Source organism: Heptranchias perlo, chromosome 39 (genome assembly GCF_035084215.1).
Source record: "Heptranchias perlo isolate sHepPer1 chromosome 39, sHepPer1.hap1, whole genome shotgun sequence".
Lineage (NCBI taxonomy): Eukaryota > Metazoa > Chordata > Chondrichthyes > Hexanchiformes > Hexanchidae > Heptranchias > Heptranchias perlo.
Window position 1 is genome coordinate 10,386,066 of NC_090363.1, and position 26,433 is coordinate 10,412,498.

The window sequence follows — 26,433 nt, forward strand, 5'->3', positions numbered from 1 at the left end:
TGAGTCCCAGCACCATCACTCCCCCTAGGCCCCACACTGAGTCCCATCACCATCACTCCCCTAAGCCCCACACTGAGTCCCATCACCATCACTCCCCTAGGCCCCACACTGAGTCCCAGCACCATCACTCCCCGAGGCCCCACACTGAGTCCCAGCACCATCACTCCCCCTAGGCCCCACACACAGTCCCATCACCATCACTCCCCTAGGCCCCACACTGAGTCCCATCACCATCACTCCCCTAGGCCCCACACACAGTCCCAGCACCATCACTCCCCTAGGCCCCACACTGAGTCCCAGCACCATCACTCCCCTAGGCCCCACACTGAGTCCCATCACCATCACTCCCCTAAGCCCCACACTGAGTCCCAGCACCATCACTCCCCCTAGGCCCCACACTGAGTCCCAGCACCATCACTCCCCCTAGGCCCCACACTGAGTCCCATCACCATCACTCCCCTAAGCCCCACACTGAGTCCCAGCACCATCACTCCCCCTAGGCCCCACACTGAGTCCCAGCACCATCACTCCCCCTAGGCCCCACACACAGTCCCAGCACCATCACTCCCCTAGGCCCCACACTGAGTCCCAGCACCATCACTCCCCTAGGCCCCACACTGAGTCCCAGCACCATCACTCCCCCTAGGCCCCACACACAGTCCCAGCACCATCACTCCCCTAGGCCCCACACTGAGTCCCAGCACCATCACTCCCCTAGGCCCCACACTGAGTCCCAGCACCATCACTCCCCCTAGGCCCCACACTGAGTCCCAGCACCATCACTCCCCCTAGGCCCCACACTGAGTCCCAGCACCATCACTCCCCCTAGGTCCCACACTGAGTCCCAGCACCATCACTCCCCCTAGGCCCCACACTGAGTCCCAGCACCATCACTCCCCTAGGCCCCACACTGAGTCCCAGCACCATCACTCCCCTAAGCCCCACACTGAGTCCCAGCACCATCACTCCCCTAAGCCCCACACTGAGTCCCAGCACCATCACTCCCCTAGGCCCCACACTGAGTCCCATCACCATCACTCCCCCTAAGCCCCACACTGAGTCCCAGCACCATCACTCCCCTAGGCCCCACACTGAGTCCCATCACCATCACTCCCCTAAGCCCCACACTGAGTCCCAGCACCATCACTCCCCCTAGGCCCCACACTGAGTCCCAGCACCATCACTCCCCTAAGCCCCACACTGAGTCCCAGCACCATCACTCCCCTAAGCCCCACACTGAGTCCCAGCACCATCACTCCCCTAGGCCTCACACTGAGTCCCAGCACCATCACTCCCCTAGGCCTCACACTGAGTCCCAGCACCATCACTCCCCGAGGCCCCACACTGAGTCCCAGCACCATCACTCCCCTAGGCCCCACACTGAGTCCCAGCACCATCACTCCCCCTAGGCCCCACACTGAGTCCCAGCACCATCACTCCCCTAGGCCCCACACTGAGTCCCAGCACCATCACTCCCCTAGGCCCCACACTGAGTCCCAGCACCATCACTCCCCTAGGCCCCACACTGAGTCCCAGCACCATCACTCCCCCTAGGCCCCACACTGAGTCCCATCACCATCACTCCCCTAAGCCCCACACTGAGTCCCATCACCATCACTCCCCTAGGCCTCACACTGAGTCCCAGCACCATCACTCCCCCTAGGCCCCACACTGAGTCCCAGCACCATCACTCCCCCTAGGCCCCACACTGAGTCCCATCACCATCACTCCCCTAGGCCCCACACACAGTCCCAGCACCATCACTCCCCCTAGGCCCCACACTGAGTCCCAGCACCATCACTCCCCCTAGGCCCCACACTGAGTCCCAGCACCATCACTCCCCCTAGGCCCCACACTGAGTCCCAGCACCATCACTCCCCTAGGCCTCACACTGAGTCCCAGCACCATCACTCCCCTAGGCCCCACACTGAGTCCCATCACCATCACTCCCCCTAGGCCCCACACTGAGTCCCAGCACCATCACTCCCCTAGGCCCCACACTGAGTCCCAGCACCATCACTCCCCCAGGCCCCACACTGAGTCCCAGCACCATCACTCCCCCAGGCCCAGCTCTCCCCCAGGCCCAGCACTCCCCCAGGCCGAGCACTCCCCCAGGCCCAGCACTCCCCCAGGCCCAGCACTCCCCCAGGCCCAGCACTCCCCTAGGCCCCACACTGAGTCCCAGCACTCCCTCAGGCCCAGCGCTCCCCCAGGCCCAGCACTCCCCTAGGCACCACACTGAGTCCCAGCACTCCCCCAGGCCGAGCACTCCCCCAGGCCCAGCACTCCCCCAGGCCCAGCACTCCCCCAGGCCCAGCACTCCCCCAGGCCCAGCACTCCCCCAGGCCCAGCACTCCCCCAGGCCCAGCACTCCCCCAGGCCGAGCTCTCCCCCAGGCCCAGCACTCCCCCAGGCCGAGCTCTCCCCCAGGCCCAGCACTCCCCCAGGCCCAGCACTCCCCCAGGCCCAGCTCTCCCCCAGGCCCAGCTCTCCCCCAGGCCCAGCTCTCCCCCAGGCCCAGCTCTCCCCCAGGCCCAGCACTCCCCCAGGCCCAGCACTCCCCCAGGCCGAGCTCTCCCCCAGGCCCAGCACTCCCCCAGGCCCAGCACTCCCCCAGGCCCAGCTCTCCCCCAGGCCCAGCACTCCCCCAGGCCCAGCACTCCCCCAGGCCCAGCACTCCCCCAGGCCCAGCACTCCCCCAGGCCCAGCACTCCCCCAGGCCCAGCACTCCCCCAGGCCCAGCTCTCCCCCAGGCCCAGCACTCCCCCAGGCCCAGCACTCCCCCAGGCCCAGCACTCCCCCAGGCCGAGCACTCCCCCAGGCCGAGCTCTCCCCCAGGCCAGCTCTCCCCCAGGCCGAGCTCTCCCCCAGGCCCAGCACTCCCCCAGGCCCAGCACTGCCCCAGGCCCAGCACTCCCCCAGGCCCAGCACTCCCCCAGGCCCAGCACTCCCCCAGGCCCAGCACTCCCCCAGGCCCAGCACTCCCCCAGGCCGAGCTCTCCCCCAGGCCCAGCACTCCCCCAGGCCCAGCACTCCCCCAGGCCGAGCTCTCCCCCAGGCCCAGCTCTCCCCCAGGCCCAGCACTCCCCCAGGCCGAGCTCTCCCCCAGGCCCAGCACTCCCCCAGGCCCAGCTCTCCCCCAGGCCCAGCACTCCCCCAGGCCGAGCTCTCCCCCAGGCCCAGCACTCCCCCAGGCCCAGCACTCCCCCAGGCCGAGCTCTCCCCCAGGCCGAGCACTCCCCCAGGCCGAGCTCTCCCCCAGGCCGAGCTCTCCCCCAGGCCCAGCACTCCCCTAGGCCTCACACTGAGTCCCAGCACTCCCCCAGGCCCAGCACTCCCCCAGGCCGAGCACTCCCCCAGGCCCAGCACTCCCCTAGGCCCCACACTGAGTACCAGCACTCCCCCAGGCCGAGCACTCCCCCAGGCCCAGCACTCCCCTAGGCCCCACACTGAGTACCAGCACTCCCCCAGGCCCAGCTCTCCCCCAGGCCCAGCACTCCCCCAGGCCCAGCACTCCCCCAGGCCGAGCTCTCCCCCAGGCCCAGCACTCCCCCAGGCCGAGCTCTCCCCCAGGCCCAGCTCTCCCCCAGGCCGAGCTCTCCCCCAGGCCGAGCTCTCCCCCAGGCCGAGCACTCCCCCAGGCCGAGCTCTCCCCCAGGCCCAGCACTCCCCCAGGCCGAGCTCTCCCCCAGGCCGAGCTCTCCCCCAGGCCCAGCTCTCCCCCAGGCCGAGCTCTCCCCCAGGCCCAGCACTCCCCCAGGCCGAGCACTCCCCCAGGCCCAGCACTCCCCCAGGCCCAGCACTCCCCCAGGCCGAGCTCTCCCTCAGGCCCAGCACTCCCCCAGGCCGAGCACTCCCCCAGGCCGAGCTCTCCCCCAGGCCGAGCACTCCCCCAGGCCGAGCACTCCCCCAGGCCGAGTTCTCCCTCAGGCCGAGCTCTCCTCCAGGCCCAGCACTCCCCCAGGCCCAGCACTCCCCCAGGCCCAGCACTCCCCCAGGCCGAGCTCTCCCCCAGGCCCAGCACTCCCCCAGGCCCAGCACTCCCCCAGGCCCAGCACTCCCCCAGGCCGAGCTCTCCCCCAGGCCCAGCACTCCCCCAGGCCCAGCTCTCCCCCAGGCCGAGTTCTCCCTCAGGCCCAGCACTCCCCCAGGCCGAGCTCTCCCCCAGGCCGAGCTCTCCCCAGGCCGAGCTCTCCCCCAGGCCCAGCTCTCCCCCAGGCCCAGCTCTCCCCCAGGCCCAGCACTCCCCCAGGCCCAGCACTCCCCCAGGCCCAGCTCTCCCCCAGGCCCAGCTCTCCCCCAGGCCCAGCACTCCCCCAGGCCGAGCTCTCCCCCAGGCCCAGCTCTCCCCCAGGCCCAGCACTCCCCCAGGCCCAGCACTCCCCCAGGCCCAGCACTCCCCCAGGCCGAGCTCTCCCCCAGGCCCAGCACTCCCCCAGGCCCAGCTCTCCCCCAGGCCCAGCTCTCCCCCAGGCCCAGCACTCCCCCAGGCCGAGCTCTCCCCCAGGCTAGGATACCCTTTATGAAACCTTTCACATGTTAGTTCCTCTTTGATGTTCACATTTCAATGCCGATCCCTTGTTTGTCAAAGAGTAATTAATGCTAAAGCCATATTTAAAGTCCTGTTATTGATCCGTCTGCATGTGGAAAATAACTGTGTGATCTGACAGAGTCTCTTTTGTTCCATTCCCCAGTTCCCCAAACACAGACTCAGATTTGGGGACGAGGAGCGATGTGAGATAGCCCGGGGATTGTCTCTACCTCTGCCCTCTGGCATTTCGAAATCCGTCTCAGCTTTGGCGTTCAGCGACGGGACCAATCGGCTGACTGAAAAGCGACAGTTGGAGGGCCCCCAAGATTATCCCCCCGACAGTGGCCGGCCTGTGCTGCGTTGTCTGACCAGAGCTGCGTTAGCGGCAGGGAGCTCTACACCGGGCCTCCGTGCTCCTCAGCCAGGGACTCCTGCTCCTGTGACCTCCTGCCGCAAAGCGAGGGCTGCCTCGGGTTCGGCCAGGTGATGCCTCCCACAGTCAAACAGCTCAGCCCCAATTCCACGGCCCAGGCTCACGAATAAATAAGGGCCACTGGGGCAAGGTTACAGGAGGGTAACCAATGACCACGGAACATGATGGCAAGAGTCAATGCCCTGAGGAGTGGAGGGGAGGAAAGTGAATGGAAAAAAAAGATTCGGTTTGGACTTTCCCTTTAAGAAGCAAAAATGGGCAACCTTTAATTTCACAGACAAACAGCACTGACAGTCAACGTACCCTCATGGTGCAGAGAAGATTTACAAGAATGTTACCAGGGCTTGAAAATTGCAGCTACGAGGAGAGATTGGATAGGCTGGGGTTGTTTACCTTGGAGCAGAGGAGGCTGAGGGGAGACTTGATTGAGGTGTACAAAATTACGAGGGGCCCAGATAGAGTAGACAGGAAGTACCTGTTTCCCCTAGCGGAGAGTTCAAGAACTAGAGATTGAAGCTGATTGGCGGAAGGATTAGAGGAGACATGAGGAAAAACTTTTTTACCCAGAGGGTGGTGGGTGTATGGAATTCGCTGCCCGAATTGGTGGTAGAGGCAGGGACCCTCAACTCTTTTAAAAAGTACCTGGACCTGCACCTAAAGTGCTGTAAGCTACAGGGCCATGGACCGGGTGCTGGAAGGTGGGATTAGAACGGGCGCCTGGTTGTTCTTCGGGCCGGCGCAGACACGATGGGCCGAATGGCCCCCTTCTGTGCTGTATCTTTTCTATGGTTCTATTTCTATGGGATGAGGGACTTCAGTTACTTGGAGAGACTGGAGAATCTGGGGTTGTTCTCCTTAGAGCAGAGAAGGTTAAGGGGAGATTTGATCGAGGTGTTCAAAATCATGAGGGGTTTTGATAGAGTAAATAGGGAGAAAGTGTTTCCAGTGGCTGGAGGGTCGGTAACCAGAGGACACAGGTTTAATCTAATTGAGAAAAGAATTCAGAGGGGAGATGAGGAGAATTATTTTTACGCAGCGAGTTGTTATGATCTGGAACGCGCTGCCTGAAAGGGCGGTGGAAGCAGATTTAATAGTAACTTTCAAAAGGGAATTGGATAAATACTTGAAAAGGGAAAAATTTGCAGGGCAACGGGGAAAGAGCAGGGGGGAGTGGGACTAATTGTGTCGCTCTTTCAAAGAGCCAGCACAGGCACAATGGGCTGAATGGCCTCCTCCTGTGCTGTATGATTGCAGTCCAGTTGTGACAAAAAGGTCCAACACAGAGCGAAGGGAAAGAAAAGGCATCTTTTACGAGTTAAGAGAATTTTTTTTTATTATTCGTTCATGGGATGTGGGCGTCGCTGGCAAGGCCGGCGTTTATTACCCATCCCTAATAAAAAGGAAAAGATCGGGTTAATTTAGAAGGAAATTCATCCGTGAAAGAACCATGTGTTTTATTTTCGTGTTTTTTTTTTGTTTTATTTTTAACTCGCCAGGTCAGGAGAAAGCCCCGTCTGGGAGAGGGTCACCACTAAAGGTCTCTCCTGACAGGAAGCAGGGAACAGCCCCTTGCCGGCAGTTGTGTGGCTGTTTTATCAGCATCTGGGAGTCAGGCAGCTGCTCCCAGAGTCACACACACACACACACACACACACACACACAATCATAGGACCAGAGAGCAGAGAAGTCCAGTCGCAAACCGCAGGCAGTCCTATTAACATGCATATAGATATATATAGATCTCCTCGAGAGGAAGAGAGCATCCAGTGCCCGACACTACAAAGTTGAGACAAGAAGCAAAGCTTTTGCACTCTGCAATCTCATCCCAGCCTCACGCTCAAAAAGCAGCATTAATTCCTCTCTGAGCAGAATCTCTTCGGACCCTTGTTTTCTTTCCTCTTGAGAGGTTCTGCACACGCCAGCGAGGTCAGCACTGTATCCGAAGCTCGACTTAACGTCTCATCCGAAAGACGGCACCTCCGACTGAGCACTCGGTGACCACCTGTGTTATTCCGGACCGGTGAACGTATCTCTTCTCCTCACGAACCCGGGAAGGGGGGTGGAGTGGGTGTCGGTGGGGGGGGGACTGGCGACGGCAGTGGTCGGGGGGTGGGGTTTCCTTTGCCCGCGGAACATTCCGGACCCATGGAGCCCAAGGGCGCGGAGGATGCCGACACGCCGGGGTGCATGGCCGCCTGTTTGACCCAGGGCTGGATGCAAGTGTGCGGTAAGTGATGGGCGCACAGAACGGAAAGTTCTCCGTTACTCTGCGTTTGTGTTTTACCGCCGTGTTTGTGTGTCTTTTAAAGGCGAAATCGAATGGGAGTTCGAAGCCAACTTACGGAGCAGACTGAGGAGGGTAGAAGTCGCTCTGTGTGATTTAAATAACTTTGGCTGTTATTTTAACACAGACGCTAACCAGTTTGCTAGAAGCGGCAGACTCATGCGGTGTCAGCTTGAGTGTCTGGAGCGGGGCTCGAACCCACAGCCTTCCGACTCCCAAGAGGCGAGGCCGCAATCTTGCCTCTGAGTCGGAAGGTTGTGGGTTCGAATCCCCCTCCAGACACTTAAACACAAAACCCAGGCTGACATTTCCAGCGCAGTACTGAGGGAGCGCTGCACCGTTGGAGGTGTTGTATTTTTGGACCAAATGTGAAACCTGCCCTCTCAGGTGGACACAGACGACCCCACGGCACTATTTTGATGAAGAGCAGGGCAGAGCTACCAGATGTCCTGGCCGATGTTTATCCCTCGACCAACATCACTGAAATGGCTGTTTGTGGGATCTTGCTGTGCGCAATACTGGCTGCCGCGTTTCCTACATTACAACAGTGACTGCACTTCAAAAAAAAAAAGCACCTCATTGCCTGTAAAGAGCTTTTGGCGGCGTCCTGAGGACGGGAAAGGCGCTGTGTAAACGCAGGTCTTCCTCGGCGTGAGAACCAACAAGTAGGGGGTTTGCAGGCCGCAAGCTCGGGGTTCTGAAAATCTGTGGATTGTAGCGGGGAGAGGGCCAGCTGACGGAGGTGAGGATTTCAACAGCTCTGCGGTCAAAAGTGACCTAATTTGCTGTGGAAGGGTTTGGGGCGTCCCGAAGCTTTGTATAAATTCAACTTCTTTCTCCCCCCTTACATTGTGGGCGCACAGAAGCTCGGTGAATACCATCGGAACGGGACGAGGAAGCAGTTTCTTCCTTTGCCTCCGGGGGTACTGTTACCTCCAATGCACTGCAGAAACTGGATGGAATTTGAGGCAAATCTTTCAAACCTCAGCCTTGAGATTCCTTGCGTAAAATGTCCACACGAACGCCCTTATTTCAAACGGAAACAAAATGGCTTTAATGAATCTTGTGGTGGGCAAGTTGGGGAGGGGGGGTGGGGTTTAATTTTAACCTAACTAGCTGGGCAGGAATCCCACGGGATCGGGCGGAACGCCAATTTTAAACCCCTTCCAATATTGACTTCAACTGAGAGTGAAATCAGAGCAGGGTTTAAAAAGTCTCCCGGCGGGTGGGCTGCATTGAAATTGCCCCCAAATGACACCGCGAGGGAATTTCACGCTGCTGCGTCTCGGCGCTGACTTGTGCTCTGTGTAATTTTCAAGCTGCGATTGAGGCAGCTCCCCGGGGACTGTGTGTGGGAGGGAAGGGTTCACACACGAAGAAATCACGCCACTGAGAGGCTTTGAACAACAAAACTGATAAATATAGACGCTCTCTGTTGTGTTTTTTTTATCAATGCAAATTCGCCTGCTCATCCCCCTCTCCTCACCTCGCCCATGACCCTTGGTGGTGATACCATCTGTGCCCAGGCTTCTGCCAATGTCCTTTGTCCTTTAATACAGATGTTATCGGGCACCAAAGTACGTAATTGTAGACCGATACAGGGTATTGGCAGAATCTCCTGTTCCTACATCTGGGCGTTTTGGATCACTGGTAGGAATCAGACCATTAACTTCACTTTTCACTCACCTCTAGGAATTGGGGGAGTATAGACAGGCCCACTGGTCTGAATAAGGGAGTCAAGCTCCCTCTACACTGTCCCGTCAAACGCTCCCAGGGCAGGTACAGCACGGGTTAGATACAGAGTAAAGCTCCCTCTACACTGTCCCATCAAACACTCCCAGGGCAGGTACAGCACGGGTTAGATACAGAGTAAAGCTCCCTCTACACTGTCTCATCAAACACTCCCAGGGCAGGTACAGCACGGGTTAGATACAGAGTAAAGCTTCCTCTACACTGTCCCGTCAAACACTCCCAGGGCAGGTACAGCACGGGTTAGATAGAGAGTAAAGCTTCCTCTACACTGTCCCGTCAAACACTCCCAGGGCAGGTACAGCACGGGTTAGATACAGAGTAAAGCTCCCTCTACACTGTCCCATCAAACACTCCCAGGGCAGGTACAGCACGGGTTAGATACAGAGTAAAGCTCCCTCTACACTGTCCCGTCAAACACTCCCAGGGCAGGTACAGCACGGGTTAGATAGAGAGTAAAGCTCCCTCTACACTGTCTCATCAAACACTCCCAGGGCAGGTACAGCACGGGTTAGATACAGAGTAAAGCTCCCTCTACACTGTCCCGTCAAACACTCCCAGGGCAGGTACAGCACGGGTTAGATACAGAGTAAAGCTCCCTCTACACTGTCCCGTCAAACACTCCCAGGGCAGGTACAGCATGGGTTAGATACAGAGTAAAGCTCCCTCTACACTGTCCCATCAAACACTCCCAGGGCAGGTACAGCACGGGTTAGATACAGAGTAAAGCTCCCTCTACACTGTCCCATCAAACACTCCCAGGGCAGGTACAGCACGGGTTAGATACAGAGTAAAGCTCCCTCTACACTGTCCCATCAAACACTCCCAGGGCAGGTACAGCACGGGTTAGATACAGAGTAAAGCTCCCTCTACACTGTCCCGTCAAACACTCCCAGGGCAGGTACAGCACGGGTTAGATACAGAGTAAAGCTCCCTCTACACTGTCCCGTCAAACACTCCCAGGGCAGGTACGGCACGGGTCAGACACAGAATGTCGTGCCCATTCTCAGACCTGTGCTTCCTGCTGGTGACACTCCTCTATGGTGCCAGCCATGGCTCAGTGGGCAGCACTCTCGACTCTGAGTCAGAAGGTTGAGGGATCAAGTGCCTCTCGAGATATTTGAGCACATAATCTCGGCCGACACTCCCAGTGCAGTACTGAGGGAGCGCTGCACTGTCGGAGGCGCCGTCTTTCGGATGAGACATTAAACCGAGGTCCTATCTACCCTCTCAGATGAACGTAAAAGATCCCACGGCCACTATTTCGAAAAAGAGCAGGGGGAGTTCTCCCCGGCGTCCTGGGCCAATATTTATCCCTCAACCAACATCACTAAAATTACCTGGTCATGATCTCATCGCTGTTTGTGGGATCTTGCTGTGCAGAAATTGACTGCCGCCTTTCCTACATTACGACAGTGACTACACAAAGTAGTTCATTGGCTGTAAAGCCTTGAGACAAGACCTCCTATAGACACCAGAGCTGACCCCTGAATCAGGCACCCTGCAGCCTGTTTACTTCCAGCGGCTGTTGGTCTTTCATTGAGCGCAAATGAGCAAAAGATTGACGGAATCGTCCAATTTTAATGAGGTGAAATCGTGAAATTCAATCCATTAATTTTGTAAACTGGTCTCAGGGGCCTCGACTTTCAACTTCATTCTCTTGATGGCTTTGTCCTTCCCAATCTTTAATTGGATAAACGGCAAAATGCTCCAGTTAAATGGTGGAAAGAATGAAGCCATTGTCTTCGACCCCCTACCCCACCGCCGCAAATTCCTCGCCCGTCTCCGCCCGCCTCCGTTCCCCTCCCCGGGCCACCGTCTCAGGCTGAACCGGACTGCTCGCAACCTCGGCGCCCTGTTTGACCCTGAGCTGAACTCCGACCCCGCGTGTCGTCTCCGTCACCAAGACCGCCTACTTCCACCTCCGTATCATCGCCCGTCTCCGCCCCCCCGCCTCACCTCCGCTGCCAGTATCCTAACCCGCACCAAGTCCTGTTCGCCCACCACCTTGCTGAACCCCATTGGCTCCCAGTCCCCATCCTCGTATTGAACACCCTCCGTGGCCTCGTCCCTCCCCATCTCTATAACCGCCACCAGCCCTACAATCCGCCCCGCCCACCCCTCCCCGAACCTTCTGCTCCTCCAACTCTGCCTTTTGTGGATGCCTTTTGCCCGGCCATTGACGGCCATGCCTTCAGTCGCCTACCCCCTCTGCCTCTTCAATTCTCGTCCTCTAAGACCCTCTATAAAACCCACCTCTTTGACCAAGCTTTTGGTCTCCCCTCCTGCTGTCTCCTCCTGTATCTCAGTGTCCCCTTGTTTTGATTACACTTCTGTAAAGTGTCTCTGGATGTTTTTCTGTCTGGAACGAGCTGCCAGAGGCAGTAGTGGAGGCGGGTACAATTTTGTCTTTTAAAAAGCATTTGGACAGTTACATGGGTAAGATGGGTATAGAGGGATATGGGCCAAGTGCAGGCAATTGGGACTAGCTTAGTGGTATAAACTGGGCGACATGGACATGTTGGGCCGAAGGGCCTGTTTCCATGTTGTAAACTTCTATGATTCTATGATTCTATACGCTAAAGGCATGTGGACAGGGTGACATTCTTTTGAGAAACACGGATTATGAAACCAAGAGTGCACAGCCCATTATCTTGCATCCATTAATGTCAATGGACGTAATGTTGTGGGCAGTTAACCCATGATTTTCCAATAAACAATCCGCTGCGCCCAAGCCCGCCAGTTACACAGGATCGAGAACATTCTGCCCAGAGAGTTCAGGGGTTTCCTCTTGTACTGAGTGAGTTTACTCAGTGAACAACTTCTCCTTTGACTCCACTCACATCCTCCAAATAAAAGCTTTTGCTGTGGGTACCTGAATGGGGCCTATCAATGCCTGCCTGTGGGATACATTCTTTCTTCCAGTTCTCCTCAGGTCCCCTCCCTCACCTCTTTCTCCGGAACATTGATGACTGTATCGGTGCCGTTTCCTGCTCTCGCCCTGAACTGGAAAATTTCATCGACTTTGCTTCCATTTTCCACCCTTCCCTCGTCTTCACACGGTCCATCTCCGAACCTTCCCTTCCCTTCCTCGACTTCTCCATCTCCATTTCTGGGGTTAGGCGGTCAACCAATATCTACTATAAACCCACCGACTCCCACAGCTGTCTTGATTACACTTCCTCCCACCCTGCTTCCTGTAAGGACCCTATTCCCTCCTCCCAGTTTCTCCATCTCCATCGCGTCCGTTCTGACGATGCCACCTTCCACACCAGTGCTTCCGATATGTCTTCCTTTCTCCTCGACCAAGGATTCCCCTCCACTGTGGTTGTCAGAGCCGTCGGCTGTGTCCGTCCCGTTTCCCACACTTCTGCTCACACCCCTTCCCCTGCCTCCCAGAACCACGATAGGGTCCCCCTTGTCCTCACCTTCCACCCTGCCAGCCTCCACATTCAACATATCATCCTCCGCCATTTACGCCACCTCCAGCGTGACCCCGTCACCAAACGCATCTTCCCCTCCCCTCCCCTTTCAGCATTCCGAAGGGACCGCTCTTCCATCACCCCCAACACCCGCTCTCCTCCCCACGGCACCTTCCCGTGTGAGCGCAGGAGATGCAACACCTGCCCTTTCACCTCCTCCCTTCCCACCGTCCAGGGCCCCAAACACTCCTTCCAGGTGAAACAGCGGTTTACTTGGACTTCTTCCAATTTAATATATGGTATCCGCTGCTCACGATGCGGTCTCCTCTACAATGGGGAGACCTAACGCAGGCTGGGTGATCGCTTTGCTGAACACCTCCACTCTGTCCGCAAGTGTGAGCCTGACCTGCCGGTCGCTGGCCATTTTAATTCCCCGTCCCACTCCCGCTCTGACCTCTCTGTCCTCGGCCTCCTACACTGTTCCAGTGAAGCTCAACAGAAGCTCGAGGAACAGCACCTCATGTTTCGTTTAGGCACTTTACAACCTTCCGGACTCAACATTGATTTCAATAACTTCAGATCAGAACCACTGCTCCCATTTTTTGGGACAGTGGGTGCTGGTAATGGTTCTGATATTACCATTTACAGCTCCTCTAGATCCATCTGTCCCATTACCATCCCTCCTTACCTTGCACCATCATCCCCTTTTGTCATTTAATCACTGCTGCCCTCCACCCTATCACAGACCTTCCCTTTTGTTCCTCCCCCCCTCCTCCGGCTCTGTATTTGCTTAAAAACTGTTTGATTTTCAACTCCTTCCAGTTCTGAGGAAAGGTCATCGACCTGAAACGTTAACTCTGTTTCTCTCTCCACAGATGCTGCCTCACTTGCTGAGTATTTCCAGCATTTTCTGTTTTTATTTCAGATTTCCAGCATCCGTAGTATTTTGCTTTTGAGTTAACCTAGTGCCTGGTCTCTGAGTCTGACAGCGAGGACCCTTCCCTCTCTAATCCTGTACTGAGTGAGTTAACCCAGTGCCTGGTCTCTGTCTGTCAGCGAGGACCCTTCCCTCTCTAATCCTGTACTGAGTGAGTTAACCCAGTGCCTGGTCTCTGTGTCTGTCAGCGAGGCCCCTTCCCTCTCTAATCCTGTACTGAGTGAGTTAACCCAGTGCCTGGTCTCGAGGCCCCTTCCCTCTCTAATCCTGTACTGAGTGAGTTAACCCAGTGCCTGGTCTCTGTGTCTGTCAGTGAGGCCCCTTCCCTCTCTAATCCTGTACTGAGTGAGTTAACCCAGTGCCTGGTCTCTGTCTGTCAGCGGGGACCCTTCCCTCTCTAATCCTGTACTGAGTGAGTTAACCCAGTGCCTGGTCTCGAGGCCCCTTCCCTCTCTAATCCTGTACTGAGTGAGTTAACTCAGTGCCTGGTCTCGAGGCCCCTTCCCTCTCTAATCCTGTACTGAGTGAGTTAACCCAGTGCCTGGTCTCGAGGCCCCTTCCCTCTCTAATCCTGTACTGAGTGAGTTAACCCAGTGCCTGGTCTCGAGGCCCCTTCCCTCTCTAATCCTGTACTGAGTGAGTTAACCCAGTGTCTGGTCTCTGTGTCTGACAGCGAGGACCCTTCCCTCTCTAATCCTGTACTGAGTGAGTTAACCCAGTGCCTGGTCTCTGTCTGTCAGCGAGGACCCTTCCCTCTCTAATCCTGTACTGAGTGAGTTAACCCAGTGCCTGGTCTCTGTGTCTGTCAGCGAGGCCCCTTCCCTCTCTAATCCTGTACTGAGTGAGTTAACCCAGTGCCTGGTCTCGAGGCCCCTTCCCTCTCTAATCCTGTACTGAGTGAGTTAACCCAGTGCCTGGTCTCTGTGTCTGTCAGTGAGGCCCCTTCCCTCTCTAATCCTGTACTGAGTGAGTTAACCCAGTGCCTGGTCTCTGTCTGTCAGCGGGGACCCTTCCCTCTCTAATCCTGTACTGAGTGAGTTAACCCAGTGCCTGGTCTCTGTGTCTGTCAGTGAGGCCCCTTCCCTCTCTAATCCTGTACTGAGTGAGTTAACCCAGTGCCTGGACTCTGTGTCTGTCAGCGGGGACCCTTCCCTCTCTAATCCTGTACTGAGTGAGTTAACCCAGTGCCTGGACTCTGTGTCTGTCAGCGGGGACCCTTCCCTCTCTAATCCTGTACTGAGTGAGTTAACCCAGTGCCTGGACTCTGTGTCTGTCAGTGAGGCCCCTTCCCTCTCTAATCCTGTACTGAGTGAGTTAACCCAGTGCCTGGTCTCGAGGCCCCTTCCCTCTCTAATCCTGTACTGAGTGAGTTAACCCAGTGCCTGGTCTCTGTGTCTGTCAGTGAGGCCCCTTCCCTCTCTAATCCTGTACTGAGTGAGTTAACCCAGTGCCTGGTCTCTGTCTGTCAGCGGGGACCCTTCCCTCTCTAATCCTGTACTGAGTGAGTTAACCCAGTGCCTGGTCTCGAGGCCCCTTCCCTCTCTAATCCTGTACTGAGTGAGTTAACTCAGTGCCTGGTCTCGAGGCCCCTTCCCTCTCTAATCCTGTACTGAGTGAGTTAACCCAGTGCCTGGTCTCGAGGCCCCTTCCCTCTCTAATCCTGTACTGAGTGAGTTAACCCAGTGCCTGGTCTCGAGGCCCCTTCCCTCTCTAATCCTGTACTGAGTGAGTTAACCCAGTGTCTGGTCTCTGTGTCTGTCAGCGAGGCCCCTTCCCTCTCTAATCCTGTACTGAGTGAGTTAACCCAGTGCCTGGTCTCTGTGTCTGTCAGCGGGGACCCTTCCCTCTCTAATCCTGTACTGAGTGAGTTAACCCAGTGCCTGGTCTCTGTGTCTGTCAGTGAGGCCCCTTCCCTCTCTAATCCTGTACTGAGTGAGTTAACCCAGTGCCTGGACTCTGTGTCTGTCAGCGGGGACCCTTCCCTCTCTAATCCTGTACTGAGTGAGTTAACCCAGTGCCTGGACTCTGTGTCTGTCAGCGGGGACCCTTCCCTCTCTAATCCTGTACTGAGTGAGTTAACCCAGTGCCTGGACTCTGTGTCTGTCAGTGAGGCCCCTTCCCTCTCTAATCCTGTACTGAGTGAGTTAACCCAGTGCCTGGTCTCGAGGCCCCTTCCCTCTCTAATCCTGTACTGAGTGAGTTAACCCAGCGCCTGGTCTCTGTCTGACAGCGAGGCCCCTTCCCTCTCTAATCCTGTACTGAGTGAGTTAACCCAGTGCCTGGTCTCTGTGTCTGTCAGCGGGGACCCTTCCCTCTCTAATCCTGTACTGAGTGAGTTAACCCAGTGCCTGGTCTCGAGGCCCCTTCCCTCTCTAATCCTGTACTGAGTGAGTTAACCCAGTGCCTGGTCTCTGTGTCTGTCAGTGAGGCCCCTTCCCTCTCTAATCCTGTACTGAGTGAGTTAACCCAGTGCCTGGTCTCTGTGTCTGTCAGCGAGGCCCCTTCCCTCTCTAATCCTGTACTGAGTGAGTTAACCCACCATCCCACTAATGCGAACTTATTATATTGAGATGCACAGTGACTCAATAAATACGGCAGGCTCAGAAATAGCTGTGCCAATCTAAATATAGGCTTGTACAATCCTATAGGCACTGAGCTCAGCTCTAAGTATAGGATAGTGCCAATTACTGGATGCGGTGCCCGTGATTTGCAGGCAGATACACGCTGGCTTCTCACTCCATACTTAGACAAGAGGTGGGTGAAGGAACCCGTCATATTCCAATACAGTACACAAATCTTTTTTTAAAATTTAATAACTTTCCCTGAAAAAACAACGTGTTTGCCAATTCCCACACCACCACGTTCCCGCCCCCTCTTTCTCATCAAGCTCCTGACTCACGCTGACGTATGGTCCCTTGGTGATGTCCAAGCAGCTATCCTTCACTTGTGATCCTGGACAGTGAGTTCTGGCAAGCTATTCGTCTGTGGAGGACGCCACAGCAAGGTCTGTCCCTGTCCACACTCGCCCTCCGCTACACTCATTTTCCAACCGGATAATAATCGGGAGCAGGCTGATTTCTCCGCTCCATATCCCAGGGATACTGAGGTCGATTGTAGCTGCCAGGCTATGGTCAATTGCCTCAGCTCAGATTGGAGCCTTAACCTGATATGGTGCTAGTCTGTGTGGCTCAGAATTATACCAAACGTGCATATACCAACCAGGGCAGCATCAGCTTTCAAAATTTCAAATTGCTTTTTATATTTATCGGAGAGTGTGTTATATCAGAGATATCAGAGTGTGTTATATCAGAGATATCAGAGTGTGTTATATCAGAGAGAGATATATCAGAGTGTGTTATATCAGAGAGAGAGAGATATTAGAGTGTGTTATATCAGAGAGAGAGAGATATCAGAGTGTGTTATATCAGAGAGAGAGAGATATCAGAGTGTGTTATATCAGAGAGTGTTATATCAGAGATATCAGAGAGTGTTATATCAGAGATATCAGAGTGTGTTATATCAGAGATATCAGAGTGTATTATATCAGAGAGAGATATATCAGAGTGTGTTATATCAGAGAAAGAGATATATAACCGAGCGTGTTATATCAGAGAGGGAGAGATATATCAGAGTGTGTTATATCAGAGAGAGATATATCAGAGTGTGTTATATCAGAGAGAGATATATCAGAGTGTGTTATATCAGAGAGAGATATATCAGAGTGTGTTATGTCAGAGATATCAGAGTGTGTTATATCAGAGATATCAGAGTGTGTTATATCAGAGATATCAGAGTGTGTTATACCAGAGAGAGATATATCAGATTATGTTATATCAGAGAGAGATATATATATATATATATATCAGAGTGTGTTATATCAGAGAGAGATATCAGAATGTGTTTTATCAGAAGAGAGATACATCAGAGTGTGTCATATCAAAGAGAAAGATATATCAGAGTGTGTTATATCAAAGAGAAAGAGATATATAACCGAGTGTGTTTTATCAGAGAGGGAGAGATATATCAGAGTGTGTTATATCAGAGAGAGATATGTATATCAGAGTGTGTCATATCAGAGATATCAGAGTGCGTTATACCAGAGAGAGATATATCAGATTATGTTATATCAGAGAGAGAGAGAGAGATATATCAAAGTGTGTTATAACAAAAAGAGAGATATAGCAGTGTGTTATATCAGAGAGTGATATATATCAGAATGTGCTATATCAGAAGAGAGGTATATCAGACTGTGTTATTTCAGAGAGATATATATCAGAGTGTGTTATGTCAGAAAGAGAGATATCAGAGTGTGTTATATCAGAGAGATATATATCAGAATGTGTTATATCAGAAGAGAGGTATATCAGAGTGTGTTATATCAGAGAGAGAGATATATCAGAGTGTGTTATATCAGAGAGATATCAGAATTTGTTTTATCAGAAGAGAGATACATTAGAGTGTTATATCAGAGAAATATATCACAGTATGTTATATCAGACAGAGAGAGATATGTAACAAAGTGTGTTATATCAGAGAGAGATATTTATCAGGGTGTGTTACATCAGAGAGATATACATATCAGAATGTGCCATATTAGAGAGAGAGAGATATCAGAGTGTGTGATATCGGAGAGAGCGATGTATAACAGTGTGTGTTATATTAGAAAGCGAGAGATAGCAGAGTGTGTTATATCAGGAGAGATACATCAGAGTGTGTTAAATCAGAAAGAGGGATATATATCAGAGTGTGTTATATCAGAGAGATAGATATCAGAGTGTGTTATATCAGAGAGAGATATATATCAGAGTGTGTTATATCAGAGAGAGAGATATCAGAGTGTGTTATATCAGAGAGAGGGATATATATCAGAGTGTGTTATATCAGAGAGAGAGATATCAGAGTGTGTTATATCAGAGAGAGGGATATATATCAGAGTGTGTTATATCAGAGAGAGAGATATCAGAGTGTGCTGTATCAGAGAGAGGGATATATATCAGAGTGTGTTATATCAGAGAGAGATATATCAGAGTGTGTTATATCAGAGAGAGAGATATCAGAGTGTGTTATATCAGAGAGAGGGATATATATCAGAGTGTGTTATATCAGAGAGAGAGATATCAGAGTGTGCTATATCAGAGAGAGGGATATATATCAGAGTGTGTTATATCAGAGAGAGATATATCAGAGTGTGCTATATCAGAGAGACGGATATATATCAGAGTGTGTTATATCAGAGAGAGATATCAGAGTGTGCTATATCAGAGAGAGGGATATATATCAGAGTGTGTTATATCAGAGAGAGAGATATCAGAGTGTGCTATATCAGAGAGAGGGATATATATCAGAGTGTGTTATATCAGAGAGAGATATATCAGAGTGTGTTATATCAGAGAGAGAGATATCAGAGTGTGTTATATCAGAGAGAGAGAGAGAGAGACATATAACCAAGTGTGTTATATCAGAGAGAGATATATTATCAGTGTGTATTATATCAGAGAAATATATCACAGTGTGTTATATCAGAGAGAGATATTTATCAGGGTGTGTTACATCAGATATATATATATATATATATCAGAATGAGCTATATCAGAGAGAGAGAGAGAGAGATATCAGAGTGTGTTATGTCAGAGAGAGCGATATATAACAGTGTGTGTTATATTAGAAAGCAAGAGATATCAGAATGTGTTATATCAGAGAGAGTGTGTTATATCAACAAGAGAGAGATATCAGTGTGTTATATCAGAAGAGAGATATGTCAGGGTATGTTCTATCAGATATAGATATATATCAGATTGTGCTATATCAGAGAGAGGGATATATCAGAGGGAAAGATATATATCCGAGGGTGTTATATCAGAGAGATAGCAGAGTGTGTTATATCAGAGTGCGAGATATATATCAGAAAGTGTTATATCAGAAAGATATATATCAGAATCTGTTATATGAGAAGAAAGATATATCAGAGTGTGTATTATCAGAGAGAGAGAGAAATCAGGGTGTGTTATATCAGAGCGTGTTATATCAGTAAGACATATATCAGAGTGTGTTATATCAGAGAGATATATCAGAGTGTGTTATATCAGAGAGATATATCAGAGTGTGTTATATCAGAGTGTGTTATATCAGAGTGTGTTAAATCAGAGTGTGTTATGTCAGAGAGATATATCAGAGTGTGTTATATCAGAGAGATATATCAGAGTGTGTTATATCAGAGTGTGTTATATCAGAGTGTGTTATATCAGAGTGTGTTATGTCAGAGAGATATATCAGAGTGTGTTATATCAGTAAGACATATATCAGAGTGTGTTATATCAGAGAGATATATCAGAGTGTGTTATATCAGAGTGTGTTATATCAGAGTGTGTTATGTCAGAGAGATATATCAGAGTGTGTTATATCAGCGTGTTATATCAGAGAGATATATCAGAGTGTGTTAAATCAGAGAGATATATCAGAGTGTGTTAAATCAGATTGTGTTATATCAGAGTGTGTTATATCAGAGTGTGTTATGTCAGAGAGATATATCAGAGTGTGTTATATCAGAGAGATATATCAGAGTGTGTTATATCAGTAAGACATATATCAGAGTGTGTTATATCAGCGTGTTATATCAGAGAGATATATCAGAGTGTGTTAAATCAGAGAGATATATCAGAGTGTGTTATATCAGATTGTGTTATATCAGAGTGTGTTATATCAGAGTGTGTTATATCAGAGTGTGTTATATCAGTAAGACATATATCAGAGTGTGTTATATCAGAGAGATACATCAGAGTGTGTTATATCAGAGAGATACATCAGAGTGTGTTATATCAGTGAGTAAGAGATATATCAAAGTGTGTTATATCAGAGAGATATATCAGAGTGTTATATCAGAGTGTGTTATATCAGTAAGACATATATCAGAGTGTGTTATATCAGAGAGATACATCAGAGTGTGTTATATCAGAATGTGTTATATCAGTGTGTTATATCAGAGAGATATATCAGAGTGTGTTATATCAGAGTGTCTTATGTCAGAGAGATATATCAGAGTGTGTTATATCAGTAAGACATATATCAGAGTGTGTTATATCAGAGAGATACATCAGAGTGTGTTATATCAGAGTGTGTTATATCAGTGTGTTATATCAGAGAGATATATCAGAGTGTGTTATATCAGAGTGTCTTATGTCAGAGAGATATATCAGAGTGTGTTATATCAGTAAGACATATATCAGAGTGTGTTATATCAGAGAGAGATATATCAGAGCGTGTTATATCAGAGAGAGATATATCAGAGTGTGTTATATCAGAGAGTTATATCAGAGTGTGTTATATCTCAGGGTGTGTTATATCAGAGAGAGAAATCAGAGTGTGTTATATCAGAGAGATATATCAGAGTGTGTTATATCAGAGAGATATATCAGAGTGTGTTATATCAGAGAGAGATATATCAGAGCGTGTTATATCAGAGAGATATATCAGAGTGTGTTATATCAGAGAGAGATATATCAGAGCGTGTTATATCAGAGAGATATATCAGAGTGTGTTATATCAGAGAGATATATCAGAGTGTGTTATATCAGAGAGATATATCAGAGTGTGTTATATCAGAGAGAGATATATCAGAGCGTGTTATATCAGAGAGATATATCAGAGTGTGTTATATCAGAGAGTTATATCAGAGTGTGTTATATCTCAGGGTGTGTTATATCAGAGAGAGAAATCAGAGTGTGTTATATCAGAGAGTTATATCAGAGAGAGTTTTATAAGCGTGCATTATAGCAGTGTGTTAAATCAGAGAAGGTTACATCAGAGACCAACTTTGTGCTTACCCAACAAAATTCGATCAATCTCAATTTTCTAAGCTCCAATTGTCCCCCAGCATCCACAGCCTTTTGGGGGAGAGAGTTCCAGACTTCTATTACCCTTTATGTGAGAAAATTGCTTCCTAATTGCACTCCTGAACGACCTGGCTCTAATTTTAAGATTGTGCCCCCTCGTTCTTGGTGCCCCCACCAGAGGTGCTCTGTATCTACCCTATCGAACCCTTTTTTTTTTACCATTTTAAGCACCTCAATCGGATCGCCCCTCAATCTTCTATCCTGTAAGCTCCCTGCACCTCTTCAAATAACACCATGGGGCCTTTAATATCCGCGTGAAGCATTGAAAGAAGTGGCCTGGTTTTCCTCATCGAGAGGGTGGCATCTCCGACAATGCAGATGAACCTGGCATGAGGCCAACTTCCTCACGCAAAGAGAGTGTTCAACTTCTGGAATGGTCTTATGAGTGGAGGAGTGGAGGCAAAAGTCTTTGAGTCATTCAGGATTCAGTTAGATATTGTAATGAGGGGAGAATATTCAGTCCTTCCCCTGAACAGACAGAAATAAAGAACTTGCATTTATATAGTGCCTGACACGACCGCAGGACATCCCAAATCTCTTTACGACCAATCAATGGTACGGTTCCTTCATCTGCATTTATCGTCGGAACATAGGAACAGGAGGAGGCCATTCAGCCCCTCGAGCCTGTTCAACTAGACCACGGCTGATCTGTATCTTACCTCCATTTACCCTCCTTGGTTCCATATCCCTTAATACCCTCGCCTAACAAAAAAACCATCAATCTCAGTTTCAAAATTAGCAATTGACCCCCAGCCTCAACAGATTTTTGGGGGAGAGAGTTCCAGACTTCCACTCCCACTTTGTGTGAAGAAGCGCCCCAGAACGGCCGAGCTCTAATTTTAAGGTTATACCCCCTCCCCGCCCTTGTTCTGGACTTCTTCCCCCACCCCCCCCACCGGAGGAAATAGTTTCTCTCTACTTGATCACCTTAAACATATGGAGAGTTTTACGGGTCTCCCACCAAATGTACGAGACAGAGTTTGCTGGATGTTTACGTCTGCCATGGCAACCGCAGGAAACAACAAGCCCAAAATGGAACAAAAGCCACCCCCGGGAGATTTACAGTAAATATCGTGCAAATTCAGAGGCATCACTGCAAAGCTGCAATCTCCTGTTGGCCTTCAGACTTCAACTTTTCTCTGTGGTGTTGTGTAAAGCTCTCGAATAAGTTAAAACCTTGTAATTATTCCCAGATATCCAATATCCTCTACGCAACGCGTTAATAATTATCCCTTTTCCTCTCTATGTCTTTTTATCGGAGCACCAAAGATTACGTTTATCTCAACTAAGATCCCTCATGTCCACGCTCGGCCTAGTTTGCAGTCTGCCACCAGGCCCTCGCCTAGTAAAACCTGCGGACCACATCCTGTTTACTGCGACTGCAGTGAATCCCAGAGTCCGGAACTGGGTTTATAAACAGAACAATCGCTATTGCTTCCTGCACGCAAGCCACAAAGACTGGCCTCTTGAGAAAGATTATCATTATTCTTAGGTCCTTTCCTTTTCTTTCCCCGCCAAGGGTCACTAGTTCTGACACGGGAGGCTTTTCGCATTCAAAGAAGCCTCCGTCACTTGAGTGGGAATCATTTGGTGAGGTTCAGTTCAGTTCAGGTGACGTCTTGGCTCAGAGATTCAGAACAGAGAGCGAGAGAACATTCCTCACCCAGAGAGCTGTAAGGCTGTGGGGATCACTTTGAGGGTTAGTGGTCAGGGCAGAGTCTGCAGGGGGTAATTTTAAACCTAACTCGCCCGTCGGGAAACGACGGGATCGAGTCGAACGCTGTTTGTACACCTCGCCCGATTTTACTCGCCATTGAAATCAGGCGGGTTTGGTTAAAAATTACCCTCTACCGCAACATTCAAGATGACATTGAATAGTCAGATGAAGGACAAGAGGATGAAGGGATGCAGGGTCAGGGCGGGCAAATGTCCCTCATAAGAGTCTGCCAGCTAAAGTTGAAACTCGTGGAATTGAGTGCACATTATTGACCTGGTTCGGAAATTGGCTCAGCGGCAGGAGACAGAGAGTCGGGGATAATGGGCAGGTACTCAAATTGGCAGGATGTGACTAGTGGTGTCCCACAGGGATCTGTGTTGGGGCCTCAACTATTCACTGTATTTATTAACGACTTAGATGGCGGGATAGAGAGCCACATATCCAAGTTTGCCGATGACGCAAAGATAGGCAGCATTGTAAGCAGTGTAGATAGAAGCATAAAATTACAGAGAGATATTAATAGATTAAGTGAATGGGCAAAACTGTGACAAATGGATTTCAATGTAGGCAAATGTGAGGTCATCCACTTTGGACCTAAAAAGGATAGATCAGAGTACTTTCTAAATGGTGAAAAGCTCGAAACAGTGAAGGTTCAAAGAGACTTAGGGGTCCATGTACATAGATCATTAAAATGTCATGGACAGGTACAGAAAATAATCAAAAAGACTAATGGAATGCTGGCCTTTATATCTAGAGGACTAGAGTACAAGGGGGTAGAAGTTATGCTACAGCTATACAAAACCCTGGTTAGACCACACCTGGAGTACTGTGTTCAGTTCTGGGCACCACACCTTAGGAAGGACATATTGGCCTTGGAGGGAGTGCAGCGTAGATTTACTAGAATGATACCTGGACTCCAAGGGTTAAATTACGAGGAGAGATTACAAATACTAGGGATGTATTCTAAATTGAATTAAAAAGATTAAGGGGTGATTTGATTGAAGTTTTCAAGATATTAAGGGGAACTGAAAGGGTAGATAGAGAGAAACTATTTTCGCTGGTTGGGGAGTCCAGGACTAGGGGACATAGACTAAAAATTAGAGCCAGGACTTTCAGGAGTGAAGTCAGGAAACGCTTCTACACGCAAAGGGTGGTAGAAGTTTGGAACTCTCTTCCACAAACGGCAGTTGATGCTAGCTCGATTGTTAATTTTAAACCTGAGATTGATAGATTTTCGTTAACCAAAGGTATTAAGGGATACGGGGCTAAGGCGGGAATATGGAGTTAGGTCACAGATCAACCATGATCTCACTGAATGGCGGAACAGGCTCGAGGGTCTAAATGGCCTACTGTTAGCTGACCCTTACTGTTGGGTAAGAGTAGCAAGGGACATGGAACCAAGAGGATAAATAGGATTGAGGTACAGATCAGCCATGATCTAATTGAAGAACGGAGCAGGCTCGAGGGGTTGAATGGTCTCCTCTTATGTTCCTGGTATCCTGGCCTCCCTCAACCTACACCACGTTTATGGCTGTCTGTAAAATGGCTGCTACATTTGCTTACAATAGTCGTACTTCAAATTAATACATTGTATGTGAGTCACTCTGAGAAAAAAAATGTCAAGGCTCTCTCGAAATATACGCCTTTCATTCTTACCGAAGAACTTAAGTGTCGGGCCTAGCTTGACGGAGCAGGGTGTAAAGTTTGGAAAGAATTGGGATCGGGCAAATCGAGAAGTGATGTGCCTTGTTTTGGCCTCCTCAAACGGCGGATGATATTGAGGCTTTGGAAAGGTTGCAGAGGACGGCCACTCGACTAATTCTCAGCTGAAAGCATCTTAGTTATCAAGATGGGCTCAAAGAACTGGGGCTTTACACTTGAGAGATACATAGGGGGTGATTTTAACCTCCAAGAACGGGCGGTTTGGGGGCGGGTGGGAATTGAAAATTGTTTTTTTTTGGGTCGCGACTGCAAAGTTTTCGGACTTTGCATTCCCAGTGGGAAGCCTGGACTTTTACGCGCCCGAGTTAAACCCGGAATTAAAGCCGGGTTGCGGTCGCCACCCAAAAAGCAACTATTTTCAACTCCCGCCCGCTCCCAACCCGCCCGTTCTTGGGGGTTAAAATCACCCCCGTAGACTTTGGGGTGATCTGATCGAGGTTTATGAGATGATGACGGGAATAGATTGTGTTAGGGGGGACCAGGGGTCACAATTTGAAGTTGTATGAGGCCAGATCGAGGTTAGATGTCAGGAGGTGGTTCTTTTCCCAGAGAATAGTGGGCCTCTGGAACAGGCTGCCGCCTCGTGCGGTGGACGCCGACTCACCGAATTCCTTCAAGCGAGAGCTGGACCTGTTTCTGGCTGGGGTGGAGATCACCTCGTACAAAAGGCAGGTAGTAGAATTATCAGGGCCAGAGGGATCTCCTGGACTGGTTTCCATCGCCAAAGGGGTCGGAGAGAAATTTCCCAGATTTTTTTCTCCCCCAAATTGACCTGGGGTTTTTATCTGGTTTCTCGCCTCTCCCAGGAGATCACACGGTGTGGGGTGAGGCGGGGAGTGTATATATTGTGATACACAAGGTATCGGGACAGGTTGGACGCACAGGAGGGTCTTTCCCTGTCCGTCATTGCTTGTCTCTTCGTATGACGACGAGCTCGAGTTCAAATGTAGGTATGGTGTGAGACGAAGGGATGACTGAGGGAGGTAAGGAACCCCACAGTGCTGAGGTGTCGGGAAAGAATGTGTTTGAACACCTCGATTATATTTCCCTTTAACCTTCTCTGCTCTATGGAGAACAGGGTTTTCAGATGAGTTAGAGAGGGGGATAAAAAAGGAAGGGGGGGGGTGGTGGCAATATTAGTTAAAGAAACCATTACAGCTGTGAGGAGGGATGATATGTTAGAAGGATCATCAAATGAGGCCATATGGGTTGAGTCCCAAGTTCGGGGCGGACTCCCCTTTTACAACCTGTCCAATCCTATTCTCTCTTGAAGTCAATGGGGAGTGAAAAGGGGGCAGGGATTAAAGGGGCTTCTGACTCGAACCAGGCCCGTTCCCTGCCGGGCAGGTCGGGATAAAATCGGGGCTCAGGACGAGGATGTGGGGAGGAGAAGGAGGAACATATAATGTACAGATAAATGGGCACGTGGGAACAGCAGTGGACAATGAGGGGACTCGATAGGGTAGATGCTGAGAGGATGTTACCCCTCGTGGGGGAATCTAAAACTAGGGGGCATAGTCTCAGAATAAGGGGTCGCCCGTTTAAGACGGAAATGAGGAGGAATTTCTTCTCCCAGAGGGTCGTGAATCTTTGGAATTCTTTACCCCAAAAATCTGTGGAGGCCGAGTCATTGAATACATTCAAGGCTGAGTTGGACAAATTTTTGATCAGTGAGGGGAGTCAAAGGATATGGGGAAAGGGCGGGAAAGTGGAGTTGAGGTAAAAATCAGATCAGCCATGATCTCACTA

At 50.7% G+C, this 26,433-nt stretch overlaps 1 protein-coding gene across 1 annotated transcript in view; it reads left to right on the forward strand.

Moving 5' to 3' along the window:
* The first annotated feature begins 7,101 nt into the window (after positions 1–7,101).
* LOC137304997 (ras/Rap GTPase-activating protein SynGAP-like) overlaps positions 7,102–26,433 on the forward strand; it is a 485,592-nt gene continuing 466,260 nt past the window's right edge. Inside the window, 1 exon segment of the mRNA XM_067973769.1 lies at positions 7,102–7,191. Within this exon segment, the coding sequence (XP_067829870.1) occupies positions 7,110–7,191 (82 nt within the window). The 5' untranslated portion in view covers positions 7,102–7,109.